This window comes from Mya arenaria, chromosome 13 (genome assembly GCF_026914265.1).
Source record: "Mya arenaria isolate MELC-2E11 chromosome 13, ASM2691426v1".
In the NCBI taxonomy this organism is placed as follows: Eukaryota; Metazoa; Mollusca; class Bivalvia; order Myida; family Myidae; genus Mya; species Mya arenaria.
Genome location: NC_069134.1, coordinates 58132946 through 58153242, shown reverse-complemented (window position 1 = coordinate 58153242; position 20297 = coordinate 58132946). Strand labels below are relative to the sequence as shown.

Sequence of the window (20297 nt, the reverse complement as noted above, 5' to 3'; positions counted from 1 at the left end):
CCTTTATACTCGCATCTGGGCAAGGCCAATTCGGCAAGTACTCCAATATGATTGTTAGTCATATTAGGTTTTTGGAGCACAGTGAACAGACTTTAACATGCACCAGTGTATAACACTGTCACAAGGGGACCCCCATTAAACGTCCTTCCTGGAAGACCACTAGTGTTTCTTAAGTGATGCTGTGGGGAATCAAACCTGCGACCCCTGGATTGACAGACAAGTGTTGTTACTACTCGACCATTGATCCGCCACTACAACTGGAGTGGTATCCAATTTTCAGCTTAAGTTAATCATATGGTCATGAGTCATTGATTTCATTCATTTTATTGATCAGTTATTAATAACCGATTAGCTTCATCGTTCCTAGATCCACTTATAAAGACTTATATTGAATATCAGCCCAGGGCATTGACTGAAAGATTGCCTAAATGGTTCCTTTGTAAACAATGAACATTTGGTACAAATCACTTGTTAAACCAGTTATGGTAAAAAGCCGTGTCATTTGTAACGAATCACATCCACGAAGCCCACTACACACGCTCTACCCACTAGCCAGAACACCTTGGATCGGTTTAGCCATGAACAATTTATAGTGGTGTGTAACCGGCTTGTCCAATCGAGCGCACCTTCTCAATGGCGGCGCCCATGAGTAACGGAAATCAACACATAGTTTCTTCGCCAGATTCATTTCCCGTGCGGACCAAACAGGTATGTATCTTTTTGGAATTAAAATGAATGATTGTCTTTTCACCGAATATTACATTGCTGTCCTAAACGTTTCGTGATTTTACACCTTTCCCTTCGGCTTCCACTGCCACTTGCAGACGAGTTTTGCTCAAACCACAGGCAATCGTCTGCTCCTTGGGCATCGAACGAACAGTATTTAACTTCAGAGGTCGACACTATTTTAGAAATATGTCTAAGCATGGCCATATTAAAAGAAAGTTTGCTGTTGTCTGCTAAACTATTAAAATCCCTGCCAAATGCACCTGCACCCCATAGTCCACCTAATTGGCCGTCAACGAGTCTTTTGACGATTTTGTTTTACTATGGCAGACTCGTGACGTCCACCATCCCAGCAAAAAGTAGTGAACTGCCCTTGCGCAGAGAATTCTGGCGGCCACAATTTTGAAATAATCTCCGTTATAAATTCAAATTTCTACGAAAATATTATTGCCTGCTATTAAACACATAATTATTCATGTCATTATGTCAAAAAAAGAAGTTTAGATATCATAAAATATATACATGTGTCTATTGTTTATCAAGTATTCCGAAATCTGTAAATCAGGGACAAATCTGACGGGTTGTGTACATGTACAACGGTATTCGTTACCCAGAATATATTTATGTGAAAAAAACGACTCTATTGACAAATTAAATCCAGTTTAAATCACTGTCGGGTATATTTTAAACAATTTTGTTGTTACTTTTCAACAGCGATGCATAATACTACTATATATTCTTTCCCCAGTGTTAAATGGTTGAGATTTGTTAAATAATTTTATTTTTTTTATATTTTTTAAATTAGTTTGTAGACAAAATTATTACCAAGTTCAAAAACAAGGAAAATTCTGTAGATTTAAAAGTTTTCTGAGAAAAGGAATCATGAAGAACATGAAAAAACCCCAAGTGTAGTATATTTTGTTCTTGAGTTTGTTACCTTTAAAATGATGTAAAGTACATGTTCATGTGCATCATGTTCATTTACTATTTTGAAAATTGAACAGTAAATACATGTACCGGTGTTTATTTTTCAGTGTGCTGTAGAGATAAACAATCATAAAACAGAGCTGCTGTGTTCACAGTTTGGGGACAGGACTTTCCTTGTAGTCACACAGTACAACAAAGTTGGAACACTTGTGAGTATTGTCTCTTTAAATTAAGTGTTACTAGTTTACTGTTAGTCCAATATTATGCCAAATGTTATTGTAATCTTATCAGAGTAGTAATTGTACCTCAAGGCTTCTTCCTAGAATTATTGACAGGCATTGATAAATACATTCACTTGCATTTGCGAGTGAATATTGAGGTCGGGCAAGTAAATATTCAATAACTACTCGTCATCCCGGGCGAGTAATATTCTTCAGATTGAAACATCCATTTTATTTTTTGAAAACAAAATTATTGTGGAATCGAATGTAAAAACAGTCAAACTGAAACTGGAAATATGACGTCATGATGGGCCAGTATAATTTTTTATCGAATGCACATGAACTTGGATGCAGTTTAATCGATTATATTTTGAAGATGAATCATCAGGGAATCAAAGAAATCATATTATTAATTATTATCAATTGAATTATAAAATGATTACTAAATTAATTAAAAGTATGTTTTTAATAAGCTTTTATCCATAAAGAAAACATAAAATCTTTAGGGGATGGATGTCTTATTTCTCGCTGAGATGATATATTTGGCCGCTATTTTTTTCCAAAAAGTAAAACTTGAATTTCTTTTTTCTTTTAGGAAAATATGTTTTAGCATTGGAATTAAATTCCCATTTCAGCCCCAAATTTGTTAGAAAGCCCCAAACAGAGAATTGAAATACTATTTCCTGCATCGAATGAGTGTGACGTTGTAGTGAACCAATATTGTTAATGTGGTTCTGTAACTCATACAGCAAAAACTTGAAAGTTGTAATGGGGGATATATACAAGATTCATTTGTTCAGTCCATCTGTTTGTAGATATAACATGTGCATGTTTCATCTCCAAAACCTCGAACCAGATCAAAATGAAACTTCATAGGAGTGATTTAATATCCTTTGCACAGCTATAGTGTAATAAAATGTTTGCATTTTTCTCTTCTTGTATCAGGGACATTCTTAGCAGGAAAAAATATATTAAGCCTTGTAGTGCATTCCGCTCAGGCTATTTTTTACAGAGTTATGACCCTTTGTTTTCAATTGCAGGTATCGGTCACTAATGCCCGAGTGACAGATGCCACTGGTGCTACAGCGTCCATGCCTAACATTGATGTTCTCATGGGAAATGACCAGGTTGATACATGGAATTGATTGTTTTTGTGCATTACATATTTTTTATATTTATATTATACATTTATAAGCGGGACTTATATTTATACCCCCCAAAACAAAGTTTGGGGGGGGTATACTGGAATCGGGTTGTCCGTCTGTCTGTCTGTCCGTCCGTTTTTTTTTTGTCCGGGATTCATCTTTGTCGTTATTGAACAAATCTTTTTCAAACTTTCAGATATTAATGGCCATGATGTAAACTTGCGCCTCTGTGAAATTGGTACGGGTCACATGACCCTGACCAGAGTTATCTCCCCTTGATGTGTTAAAGTAGGCAAAATAAGCCCTGTCCGGGATTCATCTTTGTTATTATTCAACAAATCTTTATCAAACTTTCAGAAATTAATGGCCATGATGTAAACTTGCGCCTCTGTGAAATTGGTACGGGTCACATGACCCTGACCAGAGTTATCTCCCCTTGATGTGTTAAAGTAGGCAAAATAAGCCCTGTCCGGGATTCATCTTTGTTATTATTCAACAAATCTTTATCAAACTTTCAGAAATTAATGGCCATGTTGTAAACTTTCGCCTCTGTGAATTTGGTACAGGTCACATGACCCTGACTGGAGTTATCTCCCCTTGATGTGTTAAAGTAGGCAAAATAAGCCCTGTCCGGGATTCATCTTTGTTATTATTCAACAAATCTTTATCAAACTTTCAGAAATTAATGGCCATGTTGTAAACTTTCGCCTCTGTGAATTTGGTACAGGTCACATGACCCTGACTGGAGTTATCTCCCCTTGTAGGCAAAATTAGCTTTGTCCGGCCTAACTCCAGGGCAAACAACCTAGACATGGAGGGGTGGGGGGTATTCGTTAGCCTATGGCTTACAGTTCTAGTTAATTTTGTTATGCCCACATTAAATGTACAAAATCTTCGAAAATAGCAAGAAAAGTTAAATATCATTTAATTGGTTTTACCACCTATGCAGAAACTGGTTGGGTGCAAATTTTGTTCATCTGCCATTATGATGTACTTATTAGGATGATCAGGCTATACTTTGATTTAAGTTATTATAAAAATTGCATAATTATAAAAATTGCATAGATTTTGTGTCAGAATAGGAATAGCGTTAGCTTAAATTTATTTGAAGACAATTATTATCCATAGTATGGTATCAGTTTAAAAATAAATTTATGTAGAACTCAGTGTTCGACACTAACGGGGTCCCGGGATCCCGAGGACACCAATTTTTCGGGAGGGACACCTGAACTTCGAAGTCTGGTATTCCGTCGGGACACTTAAATTTTGACCGATAAAAGCTTAATATCAATAAATAAATTGCGTTTCATTTATTTATTACCTTAATTTGGGTCCCCCTAAATTTCTTAAAAGTGCATGTAAAAATGATATTATTAATAATACATTGAACACAAAACAAAAGTATGGCTGAATTTTTTACTACTATAAGTTACGTCATAAATCTATAAATACACAGGTCATTTCACAGTGCACACGCGGGTTAACACTTCTATTTTGTTGTTTACATTATCAACAAGGTCAGAGATGACAGACTTTTATTATTGGTACAATTATTATGTTAAATTAGTTTGCTTATGTGTCAGAAATGCCCAAAAATGATGCCAACACTACTAACGTTGATGCATTAATGATGCAACCATCAAGTTGTTACAGTAACATTTACGGCACAAATACCAGAATCCTACTATTCCACATTCTTTGTTTTATGCTTTGATCAATACAACATAGAAATAAAATTCCCAAAGTTTTATTAATGCAATCAATGTATAAAATTTTACGACATTTTGGCGCGAAAAATTAGCATACACAATTTTTCGGTCGTCTGCTCTTTTAGTATACACTTCACCTGTTGGGCAGTCTGATTGATTGATCAGCAGCTCTACTAAATATAAACTTGTGTTTTCACAAGGCAAATGTAATATTCCAACTGTTTCTTAATCAAAAGCACTGACATATGACAAGACCCTGAACCATGACGTATTTTTTGCGTATTTTCCGAAAATCTAAAAATAGTACCAACCATCAAGTTTTTGTTTACATTGTATCCATCTTTCTTGTTGACTGAAAACAAAAGGGACTTGGACATTCTACCGCTTTTGAACCCAATCTACTGACTAGGAGACCCAAATCTTCCTCTTGCCAGTCTTGCCATTGCCAGAGGATTATATGTCTGACATTGCGCTACTAACTTTTCATTGAACACATGTATAATATGGTGTTTAAAATACACTGTATTTGCATGTTAAATTTAATATTAAAACTGGTTAAGTAATGAAAAAAATGTAAAAATGGAAGGGACTCCTAATTTCAGGAAGGGACACCTGATTTTAAATGTTGGTGTCCCTTCGGGATCCCTTGGAAAAATGGTTAGTGTCGACCCCTGAGAACTAACAGAACTTAACTTGACTCGCACCAACATAAAACACAGTCATAGCATTTATTTTTCAAAACATTAACTTTTTAAAATTCAACATGTCACATTATACAAAACAGAATGATGTACTAGTAACAATGTTAATTGTATCATTGTATGTCATGGTTCTGTGAGTATGTGAGTGATCCGGCCAGCTAGCTCATCTGAATTGCGAGTAAGAGAGCCTGGGTTTAATTCCGCACTGGCAGCATACTTTTTGAGTCTGTGATCTGTATATGAATAAAGATTGATAAATGGTCCATATTTATTGTGTATTCATAGTGTGTATCATGTTAGACAGTGTATTATTGTATTATTATTTTTCAGCCAATGACACATGTTGTTGCCAGGAATCTAATTACCCAGATACCGCTGTCCAAGCCCATACTGTTGTCTATCGCTCTGAAGGATAACAGCCCTAAAACAGTGAAGGCTATTGCCAAGATCCTTCCAACATTGATGTAGAATTGGATCCTGATTTCCCAGACTGTTGACTGTCTCAACAGGGTTAACGGCCCAAAGACCGAAGATTGCAAAGATTCATCCAACACTGATGAGACTAATATTTGGCAACATTGACTGTCACACCAACAACATTCTCCATGATTGTTCGTTATTGCCAAGATATTTGAAACATTGATTTAAAGATACAGCTGAAAATATATAAGTGAATTACTGTGTATTTCTTAGGAAGGAAATGCAATTGTGCTGTTCAATACCTTGAATTGCATACTGTTTTGTATATGTTTGTTTTCAAGTGTGGTAAAGCACAAAAGGTATATAAGTCAATATGGATGAAATAGGAGTGAAAAGTGGTGCTCCAACATTTATAGAAGAGATTCTGGAAGAGTCTATGAACACTGACCTAGAGGGTCACTCTGTGTGTGTTATAGGCCGTCTGTCGGACCATGACGTAGATTCTTGCTCTGCAAGAGTAACGGACCCTCTTTCAAAACAAGATCTTGTGGTTGATACATCCCTCATTGAACCATTCGGGGCCAGGTATGGTTCCCTATTCCAGTTTATTGGAGAGCTTGGTACTGGGGAACAGGATGGCAGCTCTGGTGTAACATTAAATGGAGGTAGCTCTGTAGTGCTGAAGGCAAGAGTTGTTCGCTGTGTCGATGGTATAGATATGACCATGTATAGGAAAGCTATCATGCTTCAGAGGGACTTTCTTAACAGGAAGACTTGATCAACATTTTTGCCTTTGAAATACGTAACAAACAATGAATCAAAAGTTTGTACTGCATGAAACAATCATCTGAGAGTTTGTACACACATTGGGAAACTACATGAAGCCATCCAATATTCCAGATAATGAAATAAATCATAATTACTCTGCTCTGTTTTCGGAAAAACTTCCTCGCCTTATTTTCTACCAGTCATGACATCAGCTAAAGATGTTAAAGGTCTCCGCTGAAGATAAATCTATTTGTCTTTTTGGGGATTTAAAGTTGTTTTTTAGTAATTATTCAATCATTTTGTTTGATATTTATGAAATTAAAAACTGCATGTAACTCAATAAACTTGCAAGTGCAGTTGTTTTTTCACCTTGGCATTGTAAAAATTGTGAAATAGCTAGATTTTAATGCAATGATTATACTGTGACTTATATAAAAAAAATGCGACTATTTGATTATATAGTTTGGTTTACAGAAGTCCACCAATTAATCAAATATACTGATAAATGCGCTGGAAGGAGGGCATATCGAAATTCACACCATCAGTCTGTCTGTTTGCTTTTCCATGTACAGGTTAACTTTTACATGAAGGGTGGAAATTTATAAATACTTAGTGCCTAACACAAAGACAATATGTCTTTTTCCAGACCACTGTCCCAACCTCAAGGGTCAAGGTCACTCTTATAGGTTTCAATTTATGGAATGCTGCACATGTGCAGTAAAGTCATAGCCAGGCTGTGACTTGGTCATGCACAGGAGGGATTTTAAAATAAATTAGCACATGCGTAACGCATGCAAGACCTTTGACCTAAGTAAAAAGTTCAAGGTCAAACTTGGGAGTTTAATCATTATTTAATGCTGCATATATGCTCCTGTCCATGCTGTCACTTTGTCATGCACAAAGGCATGTTAAAAGTAAATTGTCAAACTTGTTCGGTGCATGAAGGTGATGTGTTGCGCGTAAGACCCATGATGTACCTGTTCATCACTTACCCATACTGGAGGTTAACCATTGTGAGGTCTGACATGCTTATAGTTTATGTAAGCTCTTCCTGAATGTAGGCATATAAGGAATTGCATAATCCATTGAATTGGTTGGTCCATGGGACCTAACTGTTTTACTTTGTTAAATGTTGTAAAACAAGAGTTGTTGCCCATTGCAATTGAAATTTGCCAAAAACAAAAAAACTTCTGGTTTGGATAACCCCATCCTAACTACGAAATAGGCCAGACCCTACCGTTTTTAAGGTCTGTTAAACAAAATGAAAAAAAGAACTTTTTTTTTTGTGTGTGTGTTTTCATATTTTGATTAGGGCTTAATGCTGAAAATTTATTTTAGGCCATTCCTCAATGACAATAGTCGAAGAAAAAAAAGGAAAATATATTGTGTCTACCCTACCTGTTTTTGGACAAGCTGTCACTTGAACCACACACATTTTTTTGGTGGGGCCTTTTGCTATGATGGTATGGTGATGTATTTCATATACCTTCTTATATCAGGTCATTTTGTTCTACACCATGGGGACCAAAATGCTTGTCTTTGTTGATGTCAAAAATTTTGGGTTGCTGCCCTTTAGGATTTTAACAAACCATCACTGATTTTGTACGGGTAGTGCCTTTATGTCATAAAACTCCCCATTCCTGTTCATTTAATACTACCGGTACATAACAGATAAAACATCTGTTTATTTTATTATAATCCATTCATTAAATCATATCTTCCTTACTTATCTATGACGCTGGTTTTTTATTTCTTACATTAAGATAAAATACGGAAGTACGATTGATAGATTTGAGTTTTATATTAAAAACTGCTTTTGAATGACAGAATTTCCGAGGTCTGTTTTTTTTTGTTTTTACTCCAGGCGAGATTATATCTCTGTGCTTTACAAGGTTGGATCTCTTGTAACAATACCAGCATGTGCCTACGACTTGTAAAAAATGCACAAACGAGGATAGTTTCATTAAAGGATTTTTGGACCCTTTTATCAACGATTGTATCTATCATTCGATCGCTTTTGTGAATAACAAACCATGGATAGAACTTGTAGTGATATAGAATTGGAATCCAATTTAAAGAACAAAGACTTAAGATAAAGGTTAATTAGGGTTTTAACTGGATGGTAATGAGAGGGTGCTGTACCCTGTTCTTTTTTTAGCAGCACCATTCTGCCCTCATGAAGATCAGAATGTGCACCTTCCTTCAAGTTATTAAATGTGATAATCAAATATTTCTTTTGTTTTGGTACTTGAAGTATGGTTATGTCCAATTCAAATAAACTTTACATATTTGGTAGTTGGAACCTTATATTTCTAACATTTTCTATGAAATTCATAATGCTTGAATTATTCACTGCCTGGTACAATGTGCCCTTTTGTCCAGCAGCACCCTGTCCCTTTTCTGTAGCACCCCGTCCTGTTAAAACCAGGCTAAAACCCTAGTTATTGCTTAAATTTGCAAGTATAACTTTCTTTTCAACACTGATATTACATGCACCATAGTATCAAACTGAAATTTATTCTCATCCTTAGGCCTTAAAAAAATAGTCCAAGTTTAGGGCAACGATGGTCTCAAAAATGCTAGGTAGCGTGGGGACAAAGTGTTGTTGTTGGTTTTGTTTTTGTTGTTTTTTAATTCCAGTCAAAATAACAAGGCAAAACACAGATGCTTACCATGACATTCTGGTTAATTGTGTATTAAATGATGAATAATTAATGTTTTTAATTATAATAACACAAACACAAATGGATTTTATGATCAACAACAAAATAATATTGGATAATCAAATAACTTTTTTTATCTCAGGTTGTAAAAACTCTTAAGTTTGAGGGGTTTCGCCAGGAAGGGTTGTGTTGCCCTAAACACCGGTATTTTTTTCTTTAGGCCTTGCAATATTTTGAAGATTTAATATTGATAGATGTCTTCAAATGCCATCGCTTAAAAATGCATGTGTCTTAGTTTGAAGGAGGTGTTTTCATTATTTTGCTTTAAAAAAACTTTTTGCAAAATAAACTTGTAGATGGTATTTATATTAGCTTCTAGGTTCTGATCAAATTCCTAACTATTTGTTTTCAAATATGTCAAACTGTCCTTTTTAATAAAATGAGTATGTTTAAAAGAAACAAACTCAGTCTAACATACAAACTAATAACTACATTGTAAATTGACGAAATGAAACCAATCGACTCTTTGTCTCGTAAAAAAAATGTCTACAAACTTCAGATGTAGATAATATTGAATTGAGCCCCCCAGAGTTTTTAGTATTGCGCTAACCATTAACACAAATTCTTGCAACTATTTTGTGCTTATCATCATGCATAAGTTATTAAAAATAATTTAGAGAAAATTTGATATATTCTTGAATGAATTCGTAATTGGCTTTATGTTTTTTTTACTATGCTGTGTTGTATTACAAAGTTTTGTATTGAAAAAAAACACAAGGCTCATCATTATTTATTTTTCTTGAGAAAATTGACACTTTGTTGATGTTTTAAAAGAAAACTTTGTCTGCTATATGTGAACGTGACAGAAAAACTCAATACCCTTTATATGAGATCAGTAAGATAGACAGTGGAAATGCAGCAAGAATTGAGATGCCATTCATTACCATGTCATGAAATGTTCACTTATTAATTAATATGTGCAAATTTTCGAGGAAAAAAATCAAGGAATCGAGACAAGCTGCCCGGTCAGTGCAGTGGTTAGCGCACTCGCTTCTCACCAAGGCTACAAGGGTTTGATTCCTGGCCTTGTCCAGCATGTAAGTTTGGTTTGTGGTCACCAAGCCAGACAAGTGGAATTTCTCCGGATACTCTGGTTTTTCTCACAACTCAAGACCACACTCTCGGGCAACAATGTGCCAATTCGAGTGACTTAGTATAAGTTATCATTACTTTCTTTACAATCGTTGAAAAATAAATAATGTTTAAACTTAGGAATCAAGTCTAGGAATCATTGTCACCTTGGTGTCATAAATAGCCGTAACTTTAAAACCACTCAGCCATGCAGCTAGGGGCTATACGCATATGTATAGCAAGGTCAATAACTCTGACTTAAATAATTATTAAGTTATGGCCCTTTTTCAACTGAAAATAAGCACTAGACAAGTATTAGCACTTGTTTCGCTGCAATCTTGTTTTTGCCTGGTCATACAGAGCAGTTAGGTCCACAAATCTTTCAATTCTATTTGAGCTAAAAATAGTGTTTTGGCCATTTACTAGTATGTGACTTGACATAAGATTTGTTTATTTTTGTTAAAAATCACATGTAGCTTCATGAATTATAATTGGATTATTTTGTCATTTAGACTCCAGTGTAAATGTTTTACACCTAGAGTTACCCGGTATATGGGAAATCTTTTTAATGCTTTTAGCATATTTGTGTTCATTCATTGAATCACTTGCACCTTCATGCAATTTTGCGATGTCATTCTTTGAAATTCTTAGCTGCGGTTGCTGCGTCATCTCTCATATGGGGCTCATTAAGGGGTAATGCAGTCAGGATGAAATTAATGCTCACCATATGAGGTGTTGAGTCGAGCTTTCATTATACCCATAGGTAGATATACATGGGGCTATATGTCTTTTCCACGCTGGCTCAAACTATATATTGAATGCCTAAAACATGATAAAACTTGTGCAATGTTCTACTCAAAACCAGGGCAATCTAAGTGGCAAACTACTACAATCCTTGAAAACGTAGAAGTTTTTGCCTGTTCAAATCTAGCTGATAAATATGTGTAAAATTTCGTTTTTGTACTCTTTACAACACTTATCCAAACTGTTTTTTTATGCTTTCAGTTCGTATGTAAATATTGAATTAATTAGAGCAAATATACGAAAAAAAATCATTTTACAATGCAGTATGAAGTTTTTATATCAATCGAGGTTGTTGTTTTAACAAGCACCTAATTGCTACAAAAACGCTGCATTAAAGTGTATAGCAGACTGTTATTTGTGAAGCACTTTCCTACAACTACCCCTATTTTCAGCCGTTCGTTTGTTAGTTGTTGTTATTGTTGACTGTATGTCAAAGTCCTGGCTGATTAATATATTATTGTCGTTAAGACCACTTGAGCCTTGGTTTGGAGGGTACCTGGTTTGAAGAGAGCCAAACAGTTGATATTTCAAGTCTCTTTATTTTACATTACTAGTGAATATACATGAAAACAATAATGACTAAATTGGCAGTTTCTGGTAAATGAACACTGATAAATTGTACTTATAAAATAGTATCTTTTATGATAAAACTCGCTTAGCATTTTTGTTGAGAGGTACTTAATAAAAAGGGAATTGGTTAACATACATGTGTTCATTAGCCAGAGTTACATGCCAGTAATGTATAAAAATGATAATGAAACAACAGTACATAACTAATATTAATTGTAATAATATATGAACATAACTTGTTAAACTTATATTAACAGTCAATATTTAAAATATAATTTATCTTTAAATGTTAAATAAAACTTGTACTTAAAATAAAAGAACAGAACTTATATATTTCAATATGTAAGAAAACATGACAAAGTTACTTAAAAATAATATAAGAAAAGTTCTTACCTGGTTTGAAGAGAGCCAAACAGTTGATATTTCAAGTCTGATGGCCTATGCTCAAACCAAGTATAAGTACTCGAAAAGCCAGACGTTGTTGCATAATAAGGTAACAACTTGTCAGTAAATGTTAAGTAGTGTTATACAATAGTTGTCTGGACCAGTAATGAAATATTTGTACAAATGTAATATTGTCAAGGCCAGATGATCAGTCAGACCTTTCAGTTGTAAAATCAATTTGCTTTGAGATTAAAAGTATTGAAATTTGGTTAAACACAGACATAAGATACTGTACATAAAATACTGTTAACATAAATCTAAAAATATGAAACATCTTGAGATCCTAAAAACATGATAAAACATGAAACTTTATAAAATGATGAAATGATGAGATTGAATATGAATACAATGATGATAATTATAAACACAATATAAATGAGAAATAACCTTGTGAAAACATCCTCTGGCCCAGTAAAGCAATGCTCCTGCATTGAGCACAGTTCACAATGCATGTGTAGTAGTAAAATGAATTACAGGGCAGAGGAGTTAAATGCAAAAGAATAATAATATAAGAATTTTATACATATGTACATATGAAGAAATAAAGATATTTCCATCTGCAAGTATCAACAATCAACATGTTGAATATAAGTAATGAATTCAATGTCACAAAAATATGACTAAGAACTATGGCCTTATACCATCAGCACTCAGCACATATTCTATAACAATGTTAATTGAAATGCATATTATTTAAAGACATGCATATTAAAATTAAAATATTGTTTAGGCTAGGCCTCCTTGTTCATGTGGAGAACATTATAATTGACTCGATGCTAAAAGTGGCTGTGATAAAAAATAATTAAAAATATAATAATATGAAAAAAAATGACACTGATTAATAAAAAGAAAAAATGTAATTGGTTAGAACATTGTCTGATGTTAAAATGAATGCACAAAATTATACAGATGGTAGATAGATAGGCTTGGTTCTTTTTTATTCGCTGATTTTTGGGTATAGCAATGGTTTTGCCTCATTTGACTCCATCGGAGCAGATGGGACCTGACTCGCTCCTATTTCTATTGGGATGCAAAACTGATTATGTGTTACCCATAAGTACAGTGTATAAGGGTTTTCATTATTTAGTATGCGGTAAACAGAATATGCATTGATTGGGTTGAGTTTGACTGAATGTGGTAGATTGAGTTGAATGGACGGGTTTGTGACCTGAATGTGTAATTCATTCCAGTTAATCATGAGTTCTGACCTTAATCCTAACTTAATGGTAACTGATGGGGTAAGTGTAGATTTAGTAGCTACACAGTTTCTGGCACATGTTGGTAAATACAAAATTGGACAAAACACACAGTGTTTTCCATTTGAAATCTCCAGATATAGAACTGGACGACTAAATGGTTTGATACGTTTGTATATGAAATATACAAAAACAAGTATTGCCAATGTGCAGATGACATATTCATTAAATTCCAGAAAATGTTCATGGAAATGTGCAAGTGGGGATTGTGTTGTTGTTGTAGCTATAGCGGGTTGGTCGGTGTAGTGAAATGAAGGTAATTTAGAACTGGTAACGGTTGGAACGTTGTTTGCAAGTAACAGTGCTGTTATAAGTTTGTTGTGTTTTTTGTACATAAATAGCATAGCTATGGCCAGTGCAACAGAGAATGTTATGGATATAAGTGCTAATGCGGTTGCAGCGGAAAATGAAGTTTCATTGTCAATTGTAAAGTCCTGCAGAAAAGGTTCAGCTAAATCACTATATATTATTTTGTCTTCTTTAGCAGCAGAAATCATTTTATCAAGATTCAAGTTGTTGGCTTTGTCTTTGGCAATAAGGTTTTGAAATTGATGTTCATAGATGTGGAATGGTTTAATTGTAATGTTAAGTGGTTGAGGAAATGTGGTGTTTGGCTGTATGTCTGCTATTGCTTTTTCATCAAAGAAGTGTTGTAGCATGATAAGGTTGACTGGATGTAATGTTGTGAAGCCTGAATATGTATGACACCCTGTGTTTCGTTGTGGTATAATGACAGTGTCTGTGGTAACTGTACAGTTGCATGGAACTTGGAATAAACAAAAATGACATTTTTCCAAAGCATGTGTTTGTTTTCCACAATGAATTGTTGTGTGAGAATTGTTTGCAGCTAGGAAATGAGTTTGATTGAGTTGTCTGAAAGTTGGCTTTAGAGCGTTTGGTACAAATTTGAAATTGCAGTTGTTCTTGACTGATGTTTTATTTGATGTTAGTATTGAGAGTGCACAATCAGGTTTGGTAATCGGTATTACTGGAAAATTTATGTGACAGTTTATAAAGTGCTTGCTTTTGTCACATTCTGAAAATATGTTTCTTGGTAGAGATATATAGTGTAATTCATTGGAGGCTATGTATGCTGGCAAATCCTCAATCATAGTTGAGTGTGTTACAGTGTTATTAATTGGTAGTGGATAATGAATAATTTCATACAGTTTGAAAGGTTGCGCTAATGACGAAATAGGAAATTTTACAGTTATGAGAATAGCATGATTACTTTTGTGTAATGAAAAATCAGCATGGTTATAATAAAATGAAGGTTTTTGATGTAAAAGTTTGAAACTAGGGTTATTTGCTAATAAAGTATACTTTACAAGTCTCAATGCTTTGCTCATGTCAGACTGTGATATGAGAAGCGGAGATAATTTACCTTGTAGCAATGTAATAAAACCTAAATATAAATTTTGATAGTTATTCCTGATAAAGTTATAGTTGTAAGATTGGTCAATGACCTTTGCAAAGAGCCAAGACTGCTTTTCTTCAAAATTATCTGAAAATGACTCAAAAGAGTTTTCCATTTGAACAATCATGTCATGATTATTTTTCAAACCAGTAATAGCATTATTGAATCTTTCATTAGATGTAGCCATAAATGAACTCATTATATCAATTTGATGTTTAAAAGATGCATCTAATTTATCGTTATTTTTATGCAAAGCGTTTAAATTGTTTGCAATTTTCTGAACATCTGATGACGTTGACAGACCAAAAAGACCTGATGCAATTTTTCCTACAAAAGGTAATAAACTGCGTCTACGACGAGAGGGTAGTTTATCACTAACATGAACCATATCCAAAATATTGTTGGTAACCGTATCAACATATAACATTGTATCATTATGAACTGAACTTAAATGCTTTGATACAGCAGCAATTTCAGGACATTTACATTTTGGTTGATCATCATGTTGAAAGTTTGGTATTTTTAAATCAATGACAAAAGTGTGTTGCCAATGTTCTGAAGAGCTAAACAAATCAGGCATGGGTTTAAAAATAGTCCCATAATTTAGTCTTGTCTCAATCATCAGCCCATGTGAATTTGGCCACAGCAGACATAAGGTCAGGAAAAACAGGACATAGCCTGCAAGTAGAAAATACCCATATTCAAAATAATTTTGAGCTTACATATCATTATTTGACGTCATTTAGCACTATATTTCATGAGCCTGCTCATTACTTAAAATATAAATAATGAAATGTTTGGTCAATCAAATTTTTAAACCTGGTATTAACTACACAATATGACATTTTTATGTCTGCCTATTCACAGTTATTCTGGGAGTTGATTACTAAATTATTAATACCATGCTTAATGTAGTGAACTTACATCATATGTGCAATAAATTATATGATATACACAAACCAAAGGCAAATGGTTTGAAAATTAAAATAACTGTTTAAAATAAGACAGTTCACTTTCTATATTTAAATACTTTCGTCTTACGTCTTTTATTTTTAGACGTATATGTAAAATGAAAGGTATTGCGCATCTCTTCTGGGACTAAATCCGCAAGAAGCCATTTGTTGTGCGAATTATCAAGGTTTTCAAACTTAACCCTATACCATTTCTTTCCATTTTGATGAGAATATCTTAGTATTCTCTCTACTTTGTTTGTGGGAACATTATCATCATCTGGACTATCGCCACTGACATCAATTTCAGGGTCTCCAGTTTGACCTATCATATTTTCCCTAACATTTTGAATGTTTTCATCTGAATACCGATCAAATGGGATGTGGTATTTCTTCAGACGAGAAGCATTGACCAATGATTTCACAATTTTTCCCGTGTGTACTAGTTTCAGTTTGTAGGTGTAATTGGGACCTAACTCAATAATCTCATATGGACCTATATATTTTGGTGCCAATTTCCTACATTGCCCTACTTTGACATTTTCCTTTTTTAACATGACCTGTTGACCTTCGACATAAGATGGTTCTTTTGCTTTCCTATCATGGTATTCTTTTTGTTTTATTTGCTGGCCAGATCTGTTTGCATTTATAATCAAGTTCATAAGCTTCAGCTGTTCATTTAGGTTGTCTACAAATTCCTTGACATTTACAGGCAAGTCTTCCTTAGGAATAAGAGCTATATCAATAGGCAAATTCATATGCCTACCAAACAAAACTTGATAAGGTGTAAACCCAGTTGATGATGAAACAGCGTTCCTGAAACTTAGCATAATTGCTGGTATTAGTTCTGCCCAATTGTTTTGGTTATCCATACACAGAGTTCTAAGAGCTTGTCCTAAGAATCCATTAACCCTTTCTACAACTGAGTTACTTTGTGGATGAAATGAAGATGTATGGTGCCTAGTTATTTGAAATCTTTCGCAAACAGCAGACACTAACTTTGAAAGAAAATTTGACCCTCGGTCTGTGACAATTATCCTAGGAGCTCCATATCTACAAATGATCTCTTCAAATAAAATCTTTGCAACTTCAACAGCGTCCTGAGTTCGCATTGGAAAACTTTCACACCAATTTGAAAATGAGTCGACTACTACTAGTATATACTTGAACTTGTTTTCACTCGATGGAGGTAGTGGTCCAACTATATCAAGATGTATTCTATAAAAGCTATGAGGAGGCACTGGAATTGGATGTAATGGTGGTGTCGAGTTATCATAGTTGCGTTTGGCTTTATGACATTCTAAGCAACTGCTCACGTGTTCTTCTACGTCACGGTACATTTTTGGCCAGTGATATTTTGCCCTAATTGCAAGATATGTTTTCTCAAATCCTAAATGAGCGTGTTGTTCGTGATAAGATTTCATGACGTTTGACCTATGCTTCCTAGGTAAAACAACCTGTGCCCATGAAGGTGACTGATTTTTATGTCTTTTTAAGCTTGGGTCATAGATATGATAGAGTATTTTATCACGTATGAAATATTGCTCTGACATAATGATGACCTTCCTACTTTCAACAAGACTTTCAGGTAGTTCATTTTTTACCAAATAGGCAAGAATGGGTTTCGTATCAGGACATTCCCACTGATCCTTTGACAAGTCGATTTTTTCTTTGAACATGCTCGATATATCTAAAGATTTAAAATCTTCGTTGTCATCTGCAATATCCATTGCAGCTATTAATGAAGTTTCATCAAAACATAGCTCGGCTTGTAAATATTTTGAATCTAGACAATTCACCTGTACTGAGTTATGGTCAATTTGTTCATTCATAGGCAAATAGTCTCTTCGACTCAATGCATCAGCATTGGCATTCTTTGTACCTGATTTATGAATAATCTCAAAATTGTATTCTTGCAAAAACATTGCCCATCGACCTTTCCTACCACTAACATCTTTAAGTTTTTGAAAGTGTTTGACGCCAAAGTTATCGGTATAAACTGTAAATTTGGATGATGATAAATATGGTCGAAATTGTTTGATTGCTTCCACCAATGCTAAACATTCTTTTTCATAAATTGGCCAGTTTTGCTCATTTTTATGTAAAGTTCTTCCTCCATATGAAATTACTCTTTCTCTGTTTTTGTTGTCAACCTGACCTAACACAAAACCTATAGCTGAACTTGAGGCATCAGTTGAAACAATGAATGGTTTGTCAAGGTTTGGCAAAATAAGTATGGGAGCTGAAGTTAGTTTGTCCTTCAATGTATCAAATGCTATCTGACACTTATCATTCCAGTTAAAAGAATTATCAAGTTTTGTTAACTCATACATAGGCTGAGCTATCTTTGCAAAGTTGAGAATGAACTTGCGGTAGTAATTACATAGTCCCATAAATTGTCTGACCTGTTTCTGATTTTTAGGAACTGGAAAAGTTTTTACGGATTCAATTATTTTTGGATTGACTTCAATACCTGCACTTGAGAAAAAATGACCAAGATACTCTACCCTATGTGTAGCAAGTTTGCATTTCTTGGGTTGCAACTTTAAATTTGCTTCACGCAATCGGTCAAAGACAATTTTTAAATGTTCTAGATGTTCTTTTACATTGGCAGAATGCACCAAAATGTCATCAACATAAACTAATGTAAATTTGAAGTTGATATCTCTAAGAACTGTACACATAAGTTTTTGGAATGCAATCGGCGCATTTCGAAGGCCGTAGGGAAGTCTTTTGAAATTATAGTTTCCTACGTGACAAGTGAAAGTAGACTTGTGCTTTGTTTCAGGGTCCAACTGAATTTGATGAAATCCAGCTTTTAAATCTAGCACTGAGAAAATTTTTGATTGATTGGTGCTCACCGAATCAACAACATCATCAAACCTAGGCAAAGGATAATTTTGAGGAACTGTAACTGCATTAAGTTTCCTGTAGTCAATTGCAAAACGGAATGTTCCATCTTTCTTTTTGCAAAGAATGACAGGTGCAGCCCAGTAGGAATCTGAAGGTTCTATGATGTCATGTTTTAGCATATCATTGACTTGACTCTCAATTTCTTTCTTTTGATCAGGCCCTACTCTGTAAGGATACTGTCTTTGAGGATGTGCGTCTCCTGTTTCTATCTTATGAGCGTGTAATTTGGTGCACCCTAGTTCTGATGTGTCTAATGCAAACATATCTCTATTCCGGACAATAAAACTCTTCAATTTTAATTTTTCGTCTTGAGATACATCAGAGTCCTCTAATGAAATTCCTAAAGTTTTTAATATTTCATCACTGTCAATTGGAGAGGTTGAATTTACTCCTATATTGTTGTCAATGTCAACATTGTCATTGTCCCTGATATGATTGTCATTACTGTCATCCTCTTGAAAAGGAGCACTAATTGAAGTTTCATCAATTGGAACCAATTTGCCAATGACAGTGCCTGATTCAACATATTTCTGACATGGAAAGGGATTTAAAATTCTACACATAGCTCTACCATGCTTTGATTTAATCAAAGATTTTGCTAATCCTATCTCCTTATCTGTTAAAGAGTTGACTGGTTCTACAAGTGCTACCTCATCATTAGCAATTTTTGACAATCTAACTGGCACCAGACATTCGCTCATTGGAGCAATATTGACAGACTGAGTTAGTCTTACTAGACCAATTTTGAAGGTTGAGAGAAAGCCTATTATTCGATCACCAGTGTTGGTTTCAAATTGTGACTTTGAAAAGTTCAGAGTACATTCATGTTTTTGGAGAAAATCAATTCCAATGATTAAAGAGTGATGAATATCATCAAAAATGTGAAAATCATGTTCAAAGCCCTTGTCTCCTATCGTGATTGTCAATTTTACAGTACCATCAACTTTTATCATTCTTCCACTTATGCCTTTAACATGTGAATACTTGCTTTTATTGAATGATTTCAGATCTGGACACAGTTTCTGTAAGAGGGATTTCTTAATGCAACATAAACTACTCCCTGAATCTACTAAAGTTTTAATTTCTTCATCTTTTATTTGTACAACAATAGAATTACTGTTTAAAGAAGTTTTACTTGACACATTTGCTATAGATGGAATTGTGTTTGAATTTATTTTTTCATTTTTTCTCAAGGTGTTGTTGCTTTTGAGGCTTTAGAATAATCTTGTTTGTTTTGAAAGTTCTATTTGTAGAAGAGTTTTGTAGTTTGTTTACGTTTGGCCTATCCATGTGGTTCCCCCTTTTACCACCGGCAGGCGAGTATCCCTATTTTCTATCTTGCTGCTTCAATTTCAAGCAGGCAGGTTTAATATGGCCTTTAATGCCGCAAAAATGGCAAACTTTGGTTTTTGCAAAGCACTGTGCAAAAGTATGAGGTTTTGCCTTCCCACAGGCTCTACATTCTGATTCGTGGTATGCAGGTGAGATGTTGTTGTAGTTTTTGTGCCTTGAGTCCTGATTGAAATGAGTTG

General features: G+C 34.4%; 2 protein-coding genes across 2 annotated transcripts; both read left to right on the top strand.

Moving 5' to 3' along the window:
* The first annotated feature begins 576 nt into the window (after nucleotides 1–576).
* Nucleotides 577–6973, top strand: LOC128214538 (uncharacterized). Its single transcript, XM_052921044.1, has 4 exons — nucleotides 577–708; nucleotides 1761–1862; nucleotides 2915–3001; nucleotides 5760–6973. Exon 4 carries the CDS (start codon nucleotides 6223–6225, stop codon nucleotides 6625–6627), a length of 405 nt encoding a protein of 134 aa, XP_052777004.1. The 5' UTR covers nucleotides 577–708; nucleotides 1761–1862; nucleotides 2915–3001; nucleotides 5760–6222; the 3' UTR covers nucleotides 6628–6973.
* On the top strand, nucleotides 634–5897 carry LOC128215426 (proteasome assembly chaperone 3-like). The gene is made up of 4 exons (XM_052922110.1): nucleotides 634–708; nucleotides 1761–1862; nucleotides 2915–3001; nucleotides 5760–5897. The coding sequence occupies exons 1-4, from the start codon at nucleotides 634–636 to the stop codon at nucleotides 5895–5897; spliced, it is 402 nt and encodes a 133-aa protein (XP_052778070.1).
* Nucleotides 6974–20297: the final 13324 nt, after the last annotated feature.

Coding starts and splice junctions, on each gene's coding strand:
- LOC128215426 (XM_052922110.1), top strand. CDS start 634: ATGGCGGCGCCCATGAGTAACGGAAATCAACACATAGTTTCTTCGCCA. Junction 709..1,760: donor TTCCCGTGCGGACCAAACAG/GTATGTATCTTT, acceptor TTTATTTTTCAG/TGTGCTGTAGAGATAAACAA. Junction 1,863..2,914: donor ACAACAAAGTTGGAACACTT/GTGAGTATTGTC, acceptor TTTCAATTGCAG/GTATCGGTCACTAATGCCCG.
- LOC128214538 (XM_052921044.1), top strand. CDS start 6,223: ATGGATGAAATAGGAGTGAAAAGTGGTGCTCCAACATTTATAGAAGAG.